Genomic DNA, 17,858 nt, shown 5'->3' with positions numbered 1-17,858 from the left:
TCATTTTGAGTGCAACGAGAGCATTTTGTCTCTTGCTGTCATCTGTTAGAAAACGGGAATGGCTTATCAATCAAAAGTATCTGATAACCTGAGTCGTTAAAACAAAAGCTCATTTCATATAAAAATATCATCTCACAATATTGCGGCAACACAATTTCCGACAAAATACAAAGGTAGATGACGGATTTTCAGATGAGCTTGAAATATCATTTCGCACTTTAGCTGCAAGTTCACATATGGGGTTGCATATAGTTCAGTGTGTGAAAAAGTATGTGCGTCCGTACCAAATGACAATTTCATGTTGAAGAAATTAGGGAAATTTTAATCAACGGTTACCCAACTCACCGTCAAAAGATTTGGAAGGAAAAACGATTCCAAATGAGATGGCTCTAGGATGACAAGGCGGCCAGTCACGTGGCGTCCAGTCAAACTCCTGCGGTGAATTTGAATGAGTTTGTCACTTGTAGATTTCCAATCAGAATTCAGATTAAATTAAAATCGCTTGCAGGTAATTTCCTGATGATTTGGGGGCATTTACGGGTCACTTCCTGTTCAATTTGGGGCATTTACAGGTCACTTCCTGTTGGTTGGGTCACTTCCTGATGATTTTTGAGCATATACAGGTAATTTCCTGTTCATTTTGGGGCATTTACAGGTCACTTCCTGTTCATTTTGGGGCATTTATAGGTCACTTCCTATTGGTTTTGCAGCATTTACAGGTAATTTCCTGTTCGTTTTGGGGCATTTACAGGTCACTTCCTGTTCATTTTGGGGCATTTACAGGTCACTTTCTGTTGATTTTGGGGGGATTTACAGGCCACCGTCCTGATGATTTTGGTACATTTACAGGTCACTTCCTGTTGATTTTGGTGCACTTACAGGTCACTTCCTGTTGATTTAAATTCAATTTCAGGTCACTTCCGGATCATTTTGGGTTACTTGCTGTTGATTTAGTTTCAATTCCTGGTCACTTCCTGTTCATTTTGGGGCATTTAGAGGGTCACTTTCTGTTGGTTGGTTCACTTCCTGGTTAGTTTGGATCACTTACTGTTGAGTTAGGGGCATTTACAGGTCACTTCCTATTGGTTTTAGGTCACTTCTTAAGGATTGTGGGGAATTCTGAGGTAATTTTCCATATATTTAGCTTCATTTCAAGGTCACTTTATGTTGATTTTGGGTCACTTCCTGTTAATTTGGGGACATTTACAGCACTCCCTATTGATTTTAGGTCACTTCTGGAGGATTCTGGTGAATTCTGAGGTAATTTCACATGTATTTAGCTTCAATTCAAGGTCATTTTATGTTGATTTTGGGGCATTTATGGGTCACTTCCTGCTCATTTAGGGTCATTTCCTATTAATTTTGGGGAATTCCTAGGCCACTTCTTGAAGGAAAATATCCTCCATTACTTTTGCTATCATGGGTATTAAAATAAAATCCTAATGAAAGACGAAGCAGATACTTTTTCACAGCACAAATCTTTCATGTCCTGCACAAAAACTCGACACGCAACAAATTATACCAACGTTGCGCGAAGAATAGGCAGGGACGATTGGTTACATAGCGTACACGTAAACATATTTACAGATTATATGACTGAGTAAAAAGATCGTCATTATATTGACGGACGGACGGACGGACGTCATCAAGTGTGTGCATTAGTATTGCATGAGGTCCAAAGTGGAGCAGATACTTTACAGGAGAAGAAGAAGAAGAATGTTCCTGTACAAACATGGATGCCAAAATATGCTAGAATGCTAATGAGCTTACGGGAGAGACATTGAACAAAGCAACGCCAATGATTGTTGATGACGTGCAATTTATCACGCCATGGAAAAAAACATCGTCGGCTATTTCATACAGCATAACAGACGATAAATTGATATGTAAAACGGCTAACGATAGTTTTTATTATCAGACGGTAAAAAAGGCACAAAGTATAAGACCTCAAAAACCCGGAAGTGAGTCCAGTAAAGGAAGCAATTTCAATTTTAAAGTTAAATGTTTTCCACCTGTCAAGGGGTCAAAGTAATCTTTGTCGCGGGTCGTGTTTTAGTTTGGCTTTTCTTCTTTCGGGGTCATTATGTTAGCCAACCAATAGAAATATGGCGAACTCACCTGGCTGCCACTGACGGCGCTAGACGGCCATTCAATTTGGAATGGAAGGTTGTAGGTCACTTTCTCATCAATTGTGGCCACTTCCTGTTGATTTGGGTCACTTCCTGTTTATTTTGGGGGCATTTACAGGTTGCGTCCTGTTGATTTTGGTACATTTCTAGGTCAATTCATGATCATTTTGGATCACTTCCTGTTGATGTAGCTTAAAATCAAGGCCACTTCCTGTTTATCTTAAATTCCGGGTCACTTCCTTTTGATTTTGGTACATTTACAGGTGAATTTGTGTTGATTTTGGGGCATTTCTAGGCCAATTCATGAACAATTTGGATCACTTGCTATTAGTTAAGCTTCAATTTAAGGCCACTTCCTATTGATTTGGGTCACTTCCTGATGATTTTGGTATTTATGGGCGACTTCCTGTTTATTTTGGGGCATTCCTAGGTCACTTCCTGTTGATTTAGCTTCAATTCCAGCTCACTTCTTGGTGATTTTTGGTCATTTGCTATTAGTTTAGCTCCAATTCATGGTCGCTTCCTGTTGATTTGGGTCCCTTCTTGTTTATTTTGGAGGCATTTACAGGTTTTCCTGAACATTTCAGGCCATGTCCTATTGATATGGGTCACTTCCTGTTTATTTGGGGGGCATTTACAGGTTGTTTCCTGTTGATTTTGGGACATTTCTAGGTCAAATTATGATTATTTTGGATCATTTCTTGTTCATTTAGCATCAACTCAAAGCCTGGGGCATTCTTAGGTCACTTCCTGGTCATTTTGGGTCACATGTAATTTAGTACAAAGTCATTTACAAAGTAACTCATAACAATTAAAAAAAAAAAAAAAAGTAATTTAGCTTAAATCTGTAACTTCAATGCCAGGTCACTTCCTGTTCATTTTTGGTCAGTTCCTGTTAATTTTAGGGTATTGGGTCACTACCTGTTGATTTAACTTGAATTCCAGGTCACCTCCAGATGATTTTGATACATTTACAGGTGACTTTCTGTTGGCTTTGGGTCACTTCCTGTTGATTTCGAAGCAGTCTTAGGTCACTTCCTAGTCATTATGGGTAACTTACAGTTACAGTTTAGCTTCATTTTAAGGCCACTTCCTGTTGATTTGAGTCACTTCCTGATGATTTTGGGGCATTTAGAGGTCACTTCTTGTTGATTTTGGTACATTTCTAGGTCAATTCATGATCATTTTGGATCATTTCTTGCTGATTTAGCATCAACTCAAGGCCACTTCCTGTTTATGTATCTCCAATTAGGGTTAGGGGTCAGTACCTGTTGATTTTGGGGCATTTTTAGGTCACTTCCTGGTCATTTTGGGTCACTTGTAATTTAGTACAAAGTAATTCATAATAATAATAATAATAAAAAGTAATTTAGCTTCAATTTCAAGCTAGTGCCTGTTTATTTTTGGTCACTTCCTGTTAATTTTAGGGTATTGAGTCACTCACTACCTGTTGATTTAGCTTGAATTTCAGGTCACTTGCTGATGATTTTGGTACCTTTCCAGCTGTTGATTTTGGGTAATTTACCGTTGATTTCGAAGCAGTCTTAGGCCACTTCCTGGTCATTTTGGGTCACTTGCTATTAGTTTAGCTTAATTTTAAGGCCACTTCCTGTCAACTTTAGGTGACTTCTATTGATTTTGGGGCATTCTAGGTCACTCCCTGTTGATTTAGCTTGAATTAAAGGTCACTTTCTGATCATTTTTGGGTTACCTGCTGTTTGTTTAGCTTCAATTCTAAGTCACTCCCTGCTGATTTTCAGTTATTTCCTGAAGGAAGACTCCTTGGCCCCTCCCAGTACAAACGGATTAGACGTCTTGCGTCGTCAATGGCTGCCATGCAACCTCAATATTTCTCTGGACCAGCCAACATAATGGCCCACGACAAAGATGACTACGTCCAGACTTTAACGCTCTCATCTGTCTGTCCTGCAGTGTTTAGGCCGGAGCCAAGGTCCCGGCACTGGAACGCCCCCGCGCCCATTCGCCGGCGCTGAGAAGCCGTAGACGCTGGCGGCGGACGTGTCGTCGTCCGACGGGCCGCCTTCTGACTCTGACTCCTCCTCCCCGGAAAAATCGGAAGCGAGGAAAGCGAAGGGCTCCTTTTTGTCTCCGCTCCGATCTTCATTCGAGTCTCCATCCCCGAGCCGCTTCATCTCACGATAGCCCTCCGCCACGTCCCCTGAGTGCTCCGCCTCCCGCACGCTCTCCTCTAAGTTTTTATCCCGACTTGGAACGGGAAGCAGAGTTTCTTCTTTACCATTTGTGCTTTCCCATACCACTTCTTCTTCTTTTTCTTCTTCTTTTGGTGTTTCCTCCTTCCTCTCCTCTTTCTTCCGGGCCGCTTTTTTCTTGGCGTTCTTCGGTCTTCTCCCCTGACCCGTCTTTTTCCCGCGTCCGTCCGAAGACTCGCCTCTCTTCTTCTTCCGGGAATGGCGCCCCCTCTGCCTGCCAGCATCTACTGCAGCCAAACTCTGCTCCTTGGGGTGACGCCGGCGGGAGGGGGAGGCGATTCGGGACTCACGGTCTGGACGGGAAGCAGAGAGAAGGAAAGATATCTTTAAAAAGAGGGGCATTGGACGTGGATTTCTGTCAATCGCAGCCAATGAGTTAAGTTGTGTTTGACCAAGGCATGATAGCAATTACTTGTCGTAGTGGTGCGCATGAAGTAATTTAGTATTAAAAGAACAAAGAAAAATGTTTATTTTTTCAAAACACATGGTATCAGTATAGCATCACCAATGTTGGAATTGCTATCAGGAGCCCAAAAAATCAATATCGGTTCAACACTACTTAGGATCTGATTTTTTTTTTTTTTGAGATCATGATCTCTAACGCCACGTTTACATGACAACGGTCTGAAGCCAAAACGCCACAGTGGCGTTTTGTTGTAAAAATAGTTTGTACGACGGAAAGATGCAAAAGTGCGTGAAACTGACCCGTAAACACCACTATAATGTACAGGAAATGATCCAAAATGTACAAGAAGTGACCCCAGAATGGCCCAAAATGTACAGGAAGTGACCCAAAATAAACAGGAAGTGACTAACGAACAGGACGGGACCCAAAATCAACAGGGAATGATCCAAAATGTACAGGAAGTAACCTCAGAATGACCCAAAATCAACAGGAAGAGACAAATGAACAGGAAGTAACCCAAAATCAATAGGAAATGACACAAAATATAGGGAATGTGACCCCGGAATGCCCCAATATGTACCAGAAGTGACCCAAAATCAACACAAAGTGACCAAAGAACAGGAAGTGATCCAAAATATATAAGAAGTGACCCCGGAATACCGCCAAAATGTACTGGAAGTGACCTATGTACAGGAAGCAGGGTACCCCCAGGATTGATAAATCTAAATTCAAGACTTTTAAGACCTTTTTTTAATACCATTTCAACTGAAAATTAATACTTTTCTCGCACCCATTATTTAGATCATATTGAATCATATTAAATAAATAAAGCACTGAACATCAAATTTAACCTCAATTACTAAGTGTGTTTGACAAAAGAATGCACATATATTGAAGATACAATTAAAACACATTTAAAGTAACATTACAAAGTCTGTCAGAATTTTTTTAAACACACACACGCACACAATAATTATGGACAAAAAGAGGAGGAGGACAGGACTCAGACCAGCCATCTTCTGTAACAGGCTAGCCGCTAGTGCACCTGCCAAGACCCCAGAGAACATGGCTAACTCTCGAGTTAAAACGGCGAAATTCACATTCATTCGAAAGGCAAACCGAAATGTTTAAGCAGGTCCACTGCCTTCGCATGACCCATAAACTGCAACCTAAAGTATCTGGATGTAACTTGAGCCCCTATCACATACTCCAAAACAACGGGAATATCGCGGGACTTAACCTCGCAGCAGTTGTGTGTGAAAACAATTTCCCGTGTCGACTGACATGGGAAGCAGTGTTTTTTAAAAATTTTTAAAATTAAATTTAAAGCAGGCGTCAAATTCCCGGGTCACAGCAGATGGCTGATGACTTAAATATCATAGCGGCGGCCGATGTAACTTCCTCCCTCTTCGCAGTAAGAGGAAAAGCGGTAAACAAACATCGCAATTATAAACATAGCAAGCTGGAAAGTGGAAACAGCTAAATTTAACTGAAAACATGACCAAAATAAAATGTCAATTATTACATCGGGCCGGGCCAGGGTTCTTTCTCGCTAACTTTTTAAAATAACTATATATTAACGATGTATGAATGATAAACCAAAGAATACTTGCTATAAAACAAATAATTTGGATAAAAAAAAGAGAAGGCACTGTATGGTCATTGCAGAGCCAGAGTGTGCCTTTACGCCCTTTTTAATCTTCCCCTCTGCGAGTTCGCAAAACCGCATCTCTTTATTGATATTTAACAAACTTTTCCAGCGTTATTTCGTTGTGTAAATAAATTTATAATTATCATAAAAATATGTAGTCTATTTAAACATTAAGAAAATGTGTGGGTTTTTTTTCTGCCAACTGAGAATTTATAAAAGACAGGCTTTTATGCAGACATCGTCACAAATGTTATTACACAAAACGCGGGTCGGGCTTTAATACCCGCGGACCAGTTCGGGTCGGGCTGGACTTTTTAGGCCCGATTTTACCTCTATTTTAAAGTCTTGATGAGCTTAAATTGGCTGCAGTTACGAAGTCGGGAATGCTCCCTCCGGGAAAAAAAACACGATTTCAGCAACATTATGTTTAACAAACTTTTCCAGCGTTATTTCATTGTGTAAATGCAGTTATAATGGTCATAAAAATATGTAGACTATTTAAACATTAAGAAAATGTGTGGGTTTTTTTTTCTGCCAACTGAAAATTCGTTACAAAAGACAGTTAAGACATCGGGAACGCTCCCTCTGGAACAAAACAACGCAATATGACCAACATTGTGACAGCCGATGCCGACCAAAAATGACGTAATATCCGAAACAGATCACCAATGGACTCATTTGAAGTATATGAATGGTGGTCTGTTTTGGTGTTCAGAATCCACAATACTTCTGCCTGCAGGGTTTTCGTTCCCCCGACAAACGGACGCATTCCCGATGCAGAGGTGGCTGGATTCTCCGTTTTGCCGGTTGTGGTGGTTTGGCACGCACGAGTTGCATTTCGATTTGTAGTGCAGTGCATCGTAAAAATTCTATGCATCATCTTCGTTACGGATTTACAAAAAAAAAAAAAAAAAAAAAACGTCACGGATATAATTTAGGTTGCATTGAGATGTTCTTGAAAATTAAGACCACGGTGAAAAAATTCCAGACTTACAACAGCTAATTTAATACTTTTAATACCTTTAATAATGGAAAACTAAATTCAATGCTTTTTTAAATACTTTTAATAACCTGCGGGTACCCTGAGGAAGTGACCTTGGAATGCGCCAAAAGTGTACAGGACGTGATCCAAAATAGACAGGAAGTGACCCAAAATGTACAGAAAGTGACCGCAGAATGCCCCAATATGTACCAGAAGTGATCCAAAATCAACACGAAGTGACCAAAGAACAGGAAGTGATTCAAAATGTACAGTAAGTGACCCTGGAATGCCCCAAACGTGTACAGGAAGTGACCTGTAAACACCCAATAATCTACAGGAAGTGACTATGGAATGCCCCAAAAGTTTACAGGAAGTGACCAATGAACAGGAAGTGACCCACAATTAACAGGAGCTGACCAAAATGTACAGAAAGTGACCCCGGAATGCCCCAAAATATACAGGAAATGACCCAAAATCAACAAACAGTGACCGAGAAATGCCACAAAAACAACAGGAATTGACCAATGAACAGGAAGTGACCCAAAATCAGCAAGAAATTACACCAAATGTATAGGAAGTGACCCCGGAATCCCCCCCAAAATATACCGGAAGTGACCAATGAACAGGAAGGGACCTGTAAACGCCCTATAATCGACAGGAAATAATCCAAAATGTACAGGAAGTGACCCAAAATGTGCAGGAAGTGGCCCTAGAATGCCCAAAAAATGGATAGGAAATGACCCAAAATCAACAGGAAGTGACCCAAAATGTACAGGAAGTGACCCCGGAATGTCCCAAAAATGTACAGGAAATGACCAAAAATCAACAGGAATTGACCAATGAACAGGAAGTGACCCAAAGTCAACAAAAAATGTAGAGGAAGTGATCCCGGAGTGCCCCTAAAATGTACTGGAAATGATCAATGAACAGGAATTGACCTGTAAAAGCCCTATAATCTACATGAAATGATCCAAAATGTATGGGAAGTGACCCCAGAATGCCCCAAAATGTACAGGAAGTGACCCAAAATCAACAGGAAGTGACCAATGACCATGGAGTTACCAGTAAATGGAAATGGTCCCAAAATGTACAGAAGGCCACCACAAAAAGTCCCAATATGTACCGTAAGTGACCCAAAATTAACAGGAAGCGACCCTAAAAATAATCACAGCATGACCACCACCTACTGTTCCGGAGTACGCGCAACAGAAACAAAGATAATTAGCGTTTTTTTTTTTTTTTTTTTTTTTAACCGCTGTCGTGTAAACGTGGCCTGAGTGGTGGAATGTAGAGAGCCAGAAAATGGGAGAACTAACAGGAACCATTACCAACCGCGTATTCTCTGTCCGTCCAATCACATAGAAGCAAGGCTCGCCTAATTTGGAGTTGGTCATGCAAAGAGACAAACTGGAGAGTTCCACTGACAGGAAAAAAAGACAAGAAGAAGAAGAAAGAAGAAAGGACAGCAAAGCACGTCAAGGCCAGAAACGAGAAGGAAAGCATCAAGGGAGGCAATCGGGCAGGCGTTCTTCTCACCGTAGTCGGGCACGTATCCGTTTCCCCTCTTGAGGACCAGGTGGACGCGCCGTCCCCCTCGGCGGATCTGCTCCACCGCTTGGGCGTGGCTCATCCCCGCTGTGCTGTCGCCGTTGATCTCCACCAGTTGGTCGCTCACCTGCACCGGATTAGCGGTCCGCCCATACGACATTTTCAAAGGCTAGCACCGATTCTTTTTATTGATTCATGTCTAAAGCCCCTTTTTTCAGATGATATTCGAGGACAGAGAACGTTAATTTTTAAAAGTAAATTAAAGTGCTTTTGTTTGATACCAAAATATTGGGCGGTATTCAAATATGACACACCTCTACAACACAGCGTGGATATCGGGACAGTGCCTCTGTATTGGCAAACCAGGGTGGTGGTCCCCCTAAGATTTGTTGATATTTCAGACTATTTATCTCTCAGGGTGCAGACAATTAAAAAACCGTGTGGCATTTGCCAAGGCCCACAGCCTGTCAAACGGATGGACGCTGGAAAAGTGGCAAAAGGTGGATTTTTCAAAAGAATCTTCCATTGAATTACACCACAGTCGCCACAAATATTGCAGGAGACCTAGTGGAGCCCACATGGATCCGAGATTCATTCAGAGAACAGTGAAGTTTGGTGGTTACATCATTACCAAAATCATGGTCTGGGCTTATATCCAGTATGGGGGTATGCGAGAGATCTGCAGGGTGGAACGCAACATAAATAGTCTGAAATATCAACAAATATTAGCTGCCTCTTACATTCCTAACCATAAAAAGGGACAAATTCTGCAGCAGGATGGGGCCTCCATTGCATACTTCAATCTCTACCTCAAAGTTCCTCAAGGCAAAGAAGCTCAAGATCCTCCAGGACTGGCCAGCCCAGTCACCAGACGTGAACAGAATGAAAGAGGAAGCATGGAAGACGAAACCCAAGAATGTTGATGAACTCTGGGAGGCATGCAAGACTGTTTTCTTTGATGTTCCTGATGACTTCATCAATAAATTGTATGAATCCTTGCCGAAGCCAATGGAAGTCATACAAAATATTCAAATTGGATCTCACAGCACCACTACTAAATTTGCTTATGTTATGTAACATATTTTTGTATTTGAAGTACATTTTTTGTTCAATTTTCACACTACTTTCTGTAGGCGTCATAATTTTTGTCTTGCCAAAATTTGACCTTTATGTCTTCATTAAATGATAAATCTTTTTTCAGATATTTTTGTACATTCAACATAATTTGGGAGGGTCTTAGCTTTCGTATGAGCCATTTCTGAAACCAATTGAATAATTAAAAGTCAGGTTATTAGCAATTGTTTCTACAAAATGGATAAGCGACAAGACTTTTGTCAGGGACTGTATTCAGGGGTGCTGGAGAGGAGGGTCCATCGGGAAGTCGAGTCTCGGATTCAGGAGGAGCAGTGTGGTTTTCGTCCTGGCCGAGGAACAGCGGACCAGCTCTACACCCTTGGGAGGGTCCACGACGGTGCATGGGAGTTCGGCCAACCAGTCTACATGTGTTTTGTTGATCTGGAGAAGGCGTTCGACCGTGTGCCTCAGGGAGTCTTGTGGGGGTGCTCCGGAAGTACTGGATAAGGGCTGTTTGGTCCCGATCGGTGTCATATTTTGTTTCGCACAGTAAGTCGAATTTGTTCCCAGTGACTGTTGGACTCCGCCAAGGCTGCCCTTTGTCACCGATTCCGTTCATATTATTATGGACAGAATTTCTAGGCGCAGCCGAAGCGTTGAGGGGGTCCGGTTTGGTGACCTCAGCATTGCATCTCTGCTTTTTGCAGATGATGTGGTGCTGTTGCCTTCATCAAGCCGTGACCTCCAACTCTCACTAGAGCGGTTCGCAGCCAAGTTCGGCATCTCCAAATCCGAGACCATGGTCCTCAGTCGGAAAAGGGTGGAGTGCTCTCTCCAGTTAGGGGATGAGATCCTGCCCCAAGTGGAGGAGTTCAAGTATCTTGGGGTCTTGCTCACCAGTGAGGGTAAGAAGGAGATTCACAGGCGAATCTTTGCAACGTCTGCAGTGATGCGAACTCGGTCCGTAGTGGTGAAGACGGAGCTGAGCTGAAAGGCGAAGCTGTCAATTTACCAGTCGGTTGACGTTCATAGTCTCACCTAAGGTCACGAGCTGTTGGTCGTGACCGAAAGAACAAGATCCTGCATGCAAGTGGGGGAAATGAGTTACTACCTCCGCAGGGCGTCCGGGCTCTCCCTTAGAGATAGGGTGAGAAGCTCAGTCATCCGGGGGGAACTCGGTGTTGAGCCGCTACTCCTCCGCGTTGAGAGGAGCCAGTTGAGGTGGCTCGGGCATCCAGTTCGAATGCTTCCAGGACGCCTCCCTACAGAAGTGTTCCGGGCATGTCACACCGGAGTGAGGCCCCGGGTACGACTCAGGACACGCTGGAGAGACCATGTCTCTTGGCTGGCCTGGGAATGCCTTGGGATGTCGCCAGAGGACCTGGTTGAAGTGCCTGGGGAGAAGGAAGTCTAGGCTTCCCTGCTAAAGCTGCTGCGCCCGTGACCCGACCTCGGATGATGAATGGATGGATATTCAAATAGTGTGACCGATATGGAATTTATCCAGCAAATATTCAAGGACGAAGAACGATATTGATTATAATAAAAAGTTTAAGTGCTTAATTTTTTTACACCAATATATTGGCCGATATTCAAATGGAGATCAACAGACATGGGATTTTCAAAAGCTATTACAGATTTTTTGTTGTTGTTGTCAAATTCAGCAAATTGCCGATTTCTCAAGTTGATTTTGTAATCCGATACACCAAAATATTGGGCGAAATTCAAATAGTAGAGCTCAACCAATATTAGCTAACCAATATTTTCAAAAGCCGTTACTGATTTTTTGGGTCAAATTCAGCAAATTGCCAATTTCTCAAGTTGATTTTGTAAGCCGATATTTGAGGCCGATACTTTTTTTTTTTTTTTTTTTTAAAGGATGTTGATTATGAAAAGCAAATTAAAGCTTTTGTTTGACAATATTGGGTGATATTCTAATAGTAGAGGTCAAACGACACGGGGTTTCAAAGGCTGTTGCCGATATGCATTGAGTCGATATTTGAGGCAAACATACTTTTTATAAAAGCAATTTATTATGAAAGGAAAGTGAAACACTCATTATAGTACCAAGGGCGTAGGTTTGCATAGGGACGGTAGGGACAAAACACTACCAACTTTACAGAATGCTCAAATTGTCCCCACCAACTTTTAAGCAACCTTATTTGCATTATATAATTTGTTCAGTTATGTTGGTCATTTATATTGTCTTCCCATATCTTGTAACAAATTGACCCTAGCATTATCAATGAATTATTTTCATTATGTTCAGACTTATATTTACCTCTTTTTCACTTGCTGAATGTGCCAGACCATCCCCCTCTCAAACGCACGCTCGATTGGCTGATGACTTCACCCACCCCCGACACACACATACGTTTACACTCACACAGCCCCGACAGAAATACATGTCAACAACATGCTGCCTCCTTCGAAGAGGAGGGATATTAGAAGTTTTTTTTCCGACCAGCAGCAGCCACTGTAAGTAATTTAAAAAGATGCCAATGTTGTGTTGGTGGGAAACACACCACAAATTTTTCTACTGAAAGTCCGACCTGCATTAGAGTTAACATAACATTAAACTGTGTGGACTTGCTAAAGTGCAAAACTTGGGTAGGAAGCCGCTATTTTTCCTCAAAGGCACGTTTGATTGGCTGACGACTTGACCACCATTTTTTTCTTGATTTAGGTGAAAAACGACCGACTTTTAGATGTATGGGCCTAATAAGAACAAATAGTAATATATACTAAAAGTAAGTGGAAGAATCTGATGCAATTATCTGTTAACTAGTGTTTAAAACTCAAAACAAAATGAAAAAAATATTCGACTAGATTTAAGACAAATGATCAGATTAAGACATTATACAGTAAAATTTGCAGTTTGAAAGTCAATACAGATTTATTTTGCATTAATCATTTAGCCTATCAATTAATTAGGTTCTTATTGGGGAGAAATGTAGCCCTGACCGCCGTTCATCCAATCTGTTTGGTCTTATTAATGTCCTGTCCCCAGCAAAAAGGGTACATTAAGCTTATGCTGTTGTATCGTCCATATCATTATTGAGACCAAACCTACGCCCTTGGAATGTACAGCAATATTTTTGATGTTTTTTCCCTTCTTCTTTGACTTCCTGGCCACTAGCTGGTGCGAAATCATAGTAGAAAAATTCCGCACCAAAACAGTGAACATAACAGTGATCCTATTTTATCGGCTATATATCGGACGATTTTGAACACCTCCGTATATCAGCCCGATATATCGGTCGACCTTTAACTGAGCCATAGACTTCATAATGTATTGACGGGACACGGGGCGCGGGGCTGTTTCATAGGGGGGCCTATCTCCATCAAAGCTGACCGAGTGGAAACACAGACAAAGAGCTTTTTCTGTTGAAAATTCTTGTGTATAAATGCTTTAATCCCTGAATTCTTTATAGATATAGACGTAAAACAGTCTCGATTATTGGTTAAAAGCAAAAAAACGAGCAGGTAGCATTTATTTTACGTAAATATTGCGAACTATGAGGCTAGTCAGTAAGGAAATTAGCAGCCGCCATATGTAAACAAAGAGCTTTTTCCGTTGAAAGTTCTTGTGAATAATGCTTAAATCCCTGAATTCTTTAGAGATATGGACGTAAAAGAGTCCCGATTCTTGGTTAAAAGCACAAAAAAAACGTGCAGGTAGCATTTATTTTACATAAATATTGCAAAATATAATGTCAATGCTGCGGCTACTATCTCCCATTGATTTTTTTCACGTTTCAAAATGCACGCATGGTACGAAAAATATAATAATAACCTTGAATCCTCGAACAAATCACTCCTGAGACAATCCTTCCTGTTTGTATGCGGTACAGCTTTCTTATTTTTTTAACCTAAATCCGGCGTTGGATCCCTGCATGTGTTGACTAACTGCTACCGACTGTGAATAACTGAAGCGGACTGTAGGACAGCCCCCTACTTGAAGGTGTTGCGCAGTGGCTGACGGATGTGACCCGTCAATACAATTATGAAGTCTATGACTGAGCCATATATTTTTCCCCCGACTCACCTGTATCTTTTGGCTTCGTGAAGCGGGTCCCCCCTCCATCAGGCCCAAGACGTAGAGTCCCATGTTGTACTCGCTGCCCCCTCGGAGGCTGAAGCCGAAGCCCGAGGGTCCGCGATCCAAGTTGATGCTGTAGTACCTGGAATCGCGCTTGGGACGCCAGCGCTGAGCCTTCCCGCTCCTCCGCCCGAGTTCGTTCTCGGCCGATTCCGTAAGGCCGCTTGAGTCTGGTGGCCCAAAATGACATGAATTTTTCAAGTGTGTATTGTCAGGAAAAAAATTTGCTTCCATCGCTCTTGGTTTTATTGGTTGGTAATTATTGGTATCGTATATACATACAGTGGGGCAAATAAGTATTTAGTCAATCACTAATTGTGCAAGGTCTCCCACTTGAAAATATCAGAGAGGCCTGTAATTGTCAACATAAGTAAACCTCAACCATGAGAGACAGAATGTGGAAAAAAAACAGAAAATCACATTGTTTGATTTGTAAAGAATTTATTTGCAAATCATGGTGGAAAATAGGTATTTGGTCAGTACCAAAAGTTCATCTCAATACTTTGTTATGTACTCTTCATTTTCTGTAATTCTTCACAAGCTTTTCACACACTGTTGCTGGTATTTTGGCCCATCCCTCCATGCAGATATCCTGTAGAGCAGTGATGTTTTGGGGCTGCCGTTGGGCAACACGGACTTTCAACTCCCTCCACAGATTTTCTATGGGGTTGAGATCCGGAGACTGGCTAGGCCACTCCAGGACCTTGAAATGCTTCTTACGAAGCCACTCCTCTGTTGCCCTGGCTGTGTGTTTGGGATCATTGTCGTGCTGAAAGACCCAGGCACGTCTCATCTTCAATGCCCTTGCTGATGGAAGGAAATTTTCATTCAAAATCTCTCGATCCATGGCCCCATTCATTCTTTCCTTTACACCAGGGGTACCCAAGTCCGATCCCAGAGAGCCCCTATCCAGTTTGTTTTCCATGTCTCCCTCCGCCAACACACCTGAATCAAATAATCAGGATCACTATCAGGCTCCTGCAGCACTTGCTGATGAGCTGATCATTTGATTCAGGTGTGTTAAAGGAGGGAGACATGGAAAACAAACTGGATAGGGGCTCTCGAGGACCGGACTTTGGCACCCCTGCTTTACACAGATCAGTCGTCCTGGTCCCTTTGCAGAAAAACAGCCCCAAAGCATGATGTTTCCACCACCATTCTTCACAGTGGGTATGGTGTTCTTCGGATGCAATTCAGTATTCTTTCTCCTCCAAACACGAGAACCTGTGTACCTGTGACCATAACACATTCTCCCAGTCCTCTTCTGGATCATCCAAATGCTCTCTGGCGAACCGCAGACGGGCCTGGACATGTACTTTCTTCAGCAGGGGGACACGTCTGGCAGTGCAGGATTTGAGTCCCTGGCGGCGTATTTTGTTACTGATAGTAGCCTTTCTTACTGTGGTCCCAGCTCTCTGTAGGTCATTCAGTAGATCCCCCCGTGTGGTTCTGGGATTTTTGCTCACCGTTCTTGTTATCATTTTGACGCCACGGGGTGAGATCTTGCATGGAGCCCCAGATTGAGGGAGATTATCAGAGTCTTGTATGTCTTCCATTTTCCAATAATTGCTCTCACAGTTGATTTCTTTACACTAAGCGTTTTACCTATTGCAGATTCAGTCTTCCCAGCCTGGTGCAGGTCTACAATTTTGTCTCTGGTGTCGTTCGACAGCTCTTTGGTCTTGGCCGTAGTGGAGTTCAGAGTGTGACTGACTGAGCTTGTGGACAGGTGTCTTTTATACCGATAATGAGTTTAAACAGGTGCCATTAATACAGGTAACGAGTGGAGCCTCGTTAGACCTCGTTAGACCTCGTTAGACCTCGTTAGAAGACGTTAGAACGCTTTGACAGCCAGAAATCTTGCTTGTTTGTAGGTGACCAAATGGTTATTTTCCACTCTTGTTTGGAAATAAATTCTTTAAATATGAAACAATTTGATTTTGTTTTTTTTTCCACATTCTGTCACTCATGGTTGAGGTTTACCCATGTTGACAATTACAGGCCTCTCTAATCTTTTCAAGTAGGAGAACTTGCTCAATTGGTGGTTGACTAAATACTTATTTGCCCCACTGCATATGTATATACACTGTATGTATATAGTGTATGTTAAGCTTACATGTGCTAGGCCGCGGGACGATGGTGAGGCGGAGAGTGTTCCCCGCACGGCGAAGGATCTGCGCCAGCTCGCGGTGAGGCAGGGTGACCACGGAGCGTCCTTCCACCGCCTCCAGTCGATCACCGGGCCGGATCTGACCGCTCTTTGCGGCCGGGCTGCCTCGCCGAACTGTCACGAAGCGATGCGGCAGGAGCGAGGCGGCTACATGGGGAACAAAGATCCTGGTTGGAATCCATCAAAGACCTCAGTCCAAGCCACATGCATGCATTTGATAACATAATTGAAGATTGGGCAAGCAGGTGAGGACTGAGAACCCATTACCTGGCACAGCCAGACTATTCTCCCTGTATTTTTCAAACACTGTGAGAAATAGTCTGGGACCCAGCCCATTAACGGCCTCTCGAGCAAGATACAAAATCAACTGTCCAATCAGATTCGTTTATTTGTGTGACGTATTCTTAACGAGTAACGTCACTCTTGCGCGCCGAAAATCGTCTCTACAACAACACAGATGGCGAACGGGAGAGCCAAGAATATGTTCCAATCCGTGGTAAAAACAGTTTTAAATTACCAAAAACACATCGAAACAAGTCATTGACAACAGTCAACATGGCTCGCGCTAGCCATGTTGAATAAACGTCTCCATTCTCTGCTCACGCTAATTACTTGTCGCTTTAACAACATCACGTCTGCCCGTCCCTGATTGGTTCAATCCGCTGTCTGTTTGCTGTGGCTTGCTCCGCCCTCGGAATTTGATCGCCAGACTCAATCGCTGGAACAGGGGTGAGTCTGGTATACCAGGCAAGAGAACCCACACATGCCAACTCAAAAAGGCTTATTGAATGCCTGGAGAAGTCGACACTCCAAAGGCTTTTTCACACACACCTGAACACCGTTTAAATCCTGGGATTTAAATTGGCAACCCTTATGTGTGAAAACAATTTCCCAGATCGACTGACATGGAGATGACGCAGACATTTACTGAGTTGCGTCTTAATATCCGGGACTTCCCCTGTAAGCGGTACATGTGAAAGCCGGCGTTACATTCCCGGGTCACAGCACGAAGGCTGATGACGTAAATATCATGGAGGGCCGATCGTCATTTTCCTCTTTCTTCGCAGTAAGACGAAAAGTGGTAAACAAACATCAGAATTATCAACATGGCAAACTGGAAATCGCAAAACTAAACAGAACACATTACGAAATTAAATTGCTACTGGATCGTAAAGCTGAGAAGAGAGTCCATCGTCCATCTTTGGAAATGCGTGGTTTATGTTGTTGCCGATGCTGACCAAAAATGACATAATGTCCGCGTTATAAAATCGCGCCAGCCACCCTCCCACACAGAGAGCGCCGTGTTGGCAACACGGGACAAGTCTGTGAACGTGTCCAACCTGGGTTATTCTCGGCATATCTCACCATGTCTGAAAGCCATGGCACGATCAAATCTCGTGTCACCCTACATCGTGAAGGAAATTGTATATTTTCTCGTATTTACTGTTTGACTGTTTGTATTACTCTAACACCCTCAATATAAAATAAATAGCATTTAAGTCATAGTTCAAGAAAAACAAGCAGAATATATTCGATATTATGAACAGTTGGACTTTAAATGATTG

General features: G+C 42.5%; 1 protein-coding gene across 3 annotated transcripts in view; it reads right to left on the bottom strand.

The window, feature by feature from the left end:
* Nucleotides 1-1,071: 1,071 nt before the first annotated feature.
* The window catches only part of LOC130907147 (membrane-associated guanylate kinase, WW and PDZ domain-containing protein 3), a 148,605-nt gene continuing 131,818 nt past the window's right edge, over nt 1,072-17,858 (bottom strand). For all 3 annotated transcript variants that reach the window (XM_057821982.1, XM_057821983.1, XM_057821981.1), the window contains 4 exons: nt 16,240-16,440; nt 14,070-14,293; nt 8,936-9,074; nt 1,072-4,653 (listed from right to left, as the gene is read on the bottom strand). In XM_057821982.1, the coding sequence (XP_057677965.1) occupies nt 4,043-4,653; nt 8,936-9,074; nt 14,070-14,293; nt 16,240-16,440 (1,175 nt within the window). In that variant the 3' untranslated portion in view covers nt 1,072-4,042. The remainder of the gene's footprint in view (nt 4,654-8,935; nt 9,075-14,069; nt 14,294-16,239; nt 16,441-17,858) is intronic.

Source organism: Corythoichthys intestinalis, chromosome 2 (assembly GCF_030265065.1).
Source record: "Corythoichthys intestinalis isolate RoL2023-P3 chromosome 2, ASM3026506v1, whole genome shotgun sequence".
Classification (NCBI taxonomy): Eukaryota; Metazoa; Chordata; class Actinopteri; order Syngnathiformes; family Syngnathidae; genus Corythoichthys; species Corythoichthys intestinalis.
This window is presented reverse-complemented; position numbering and strand designations above follow the sequence as displayed.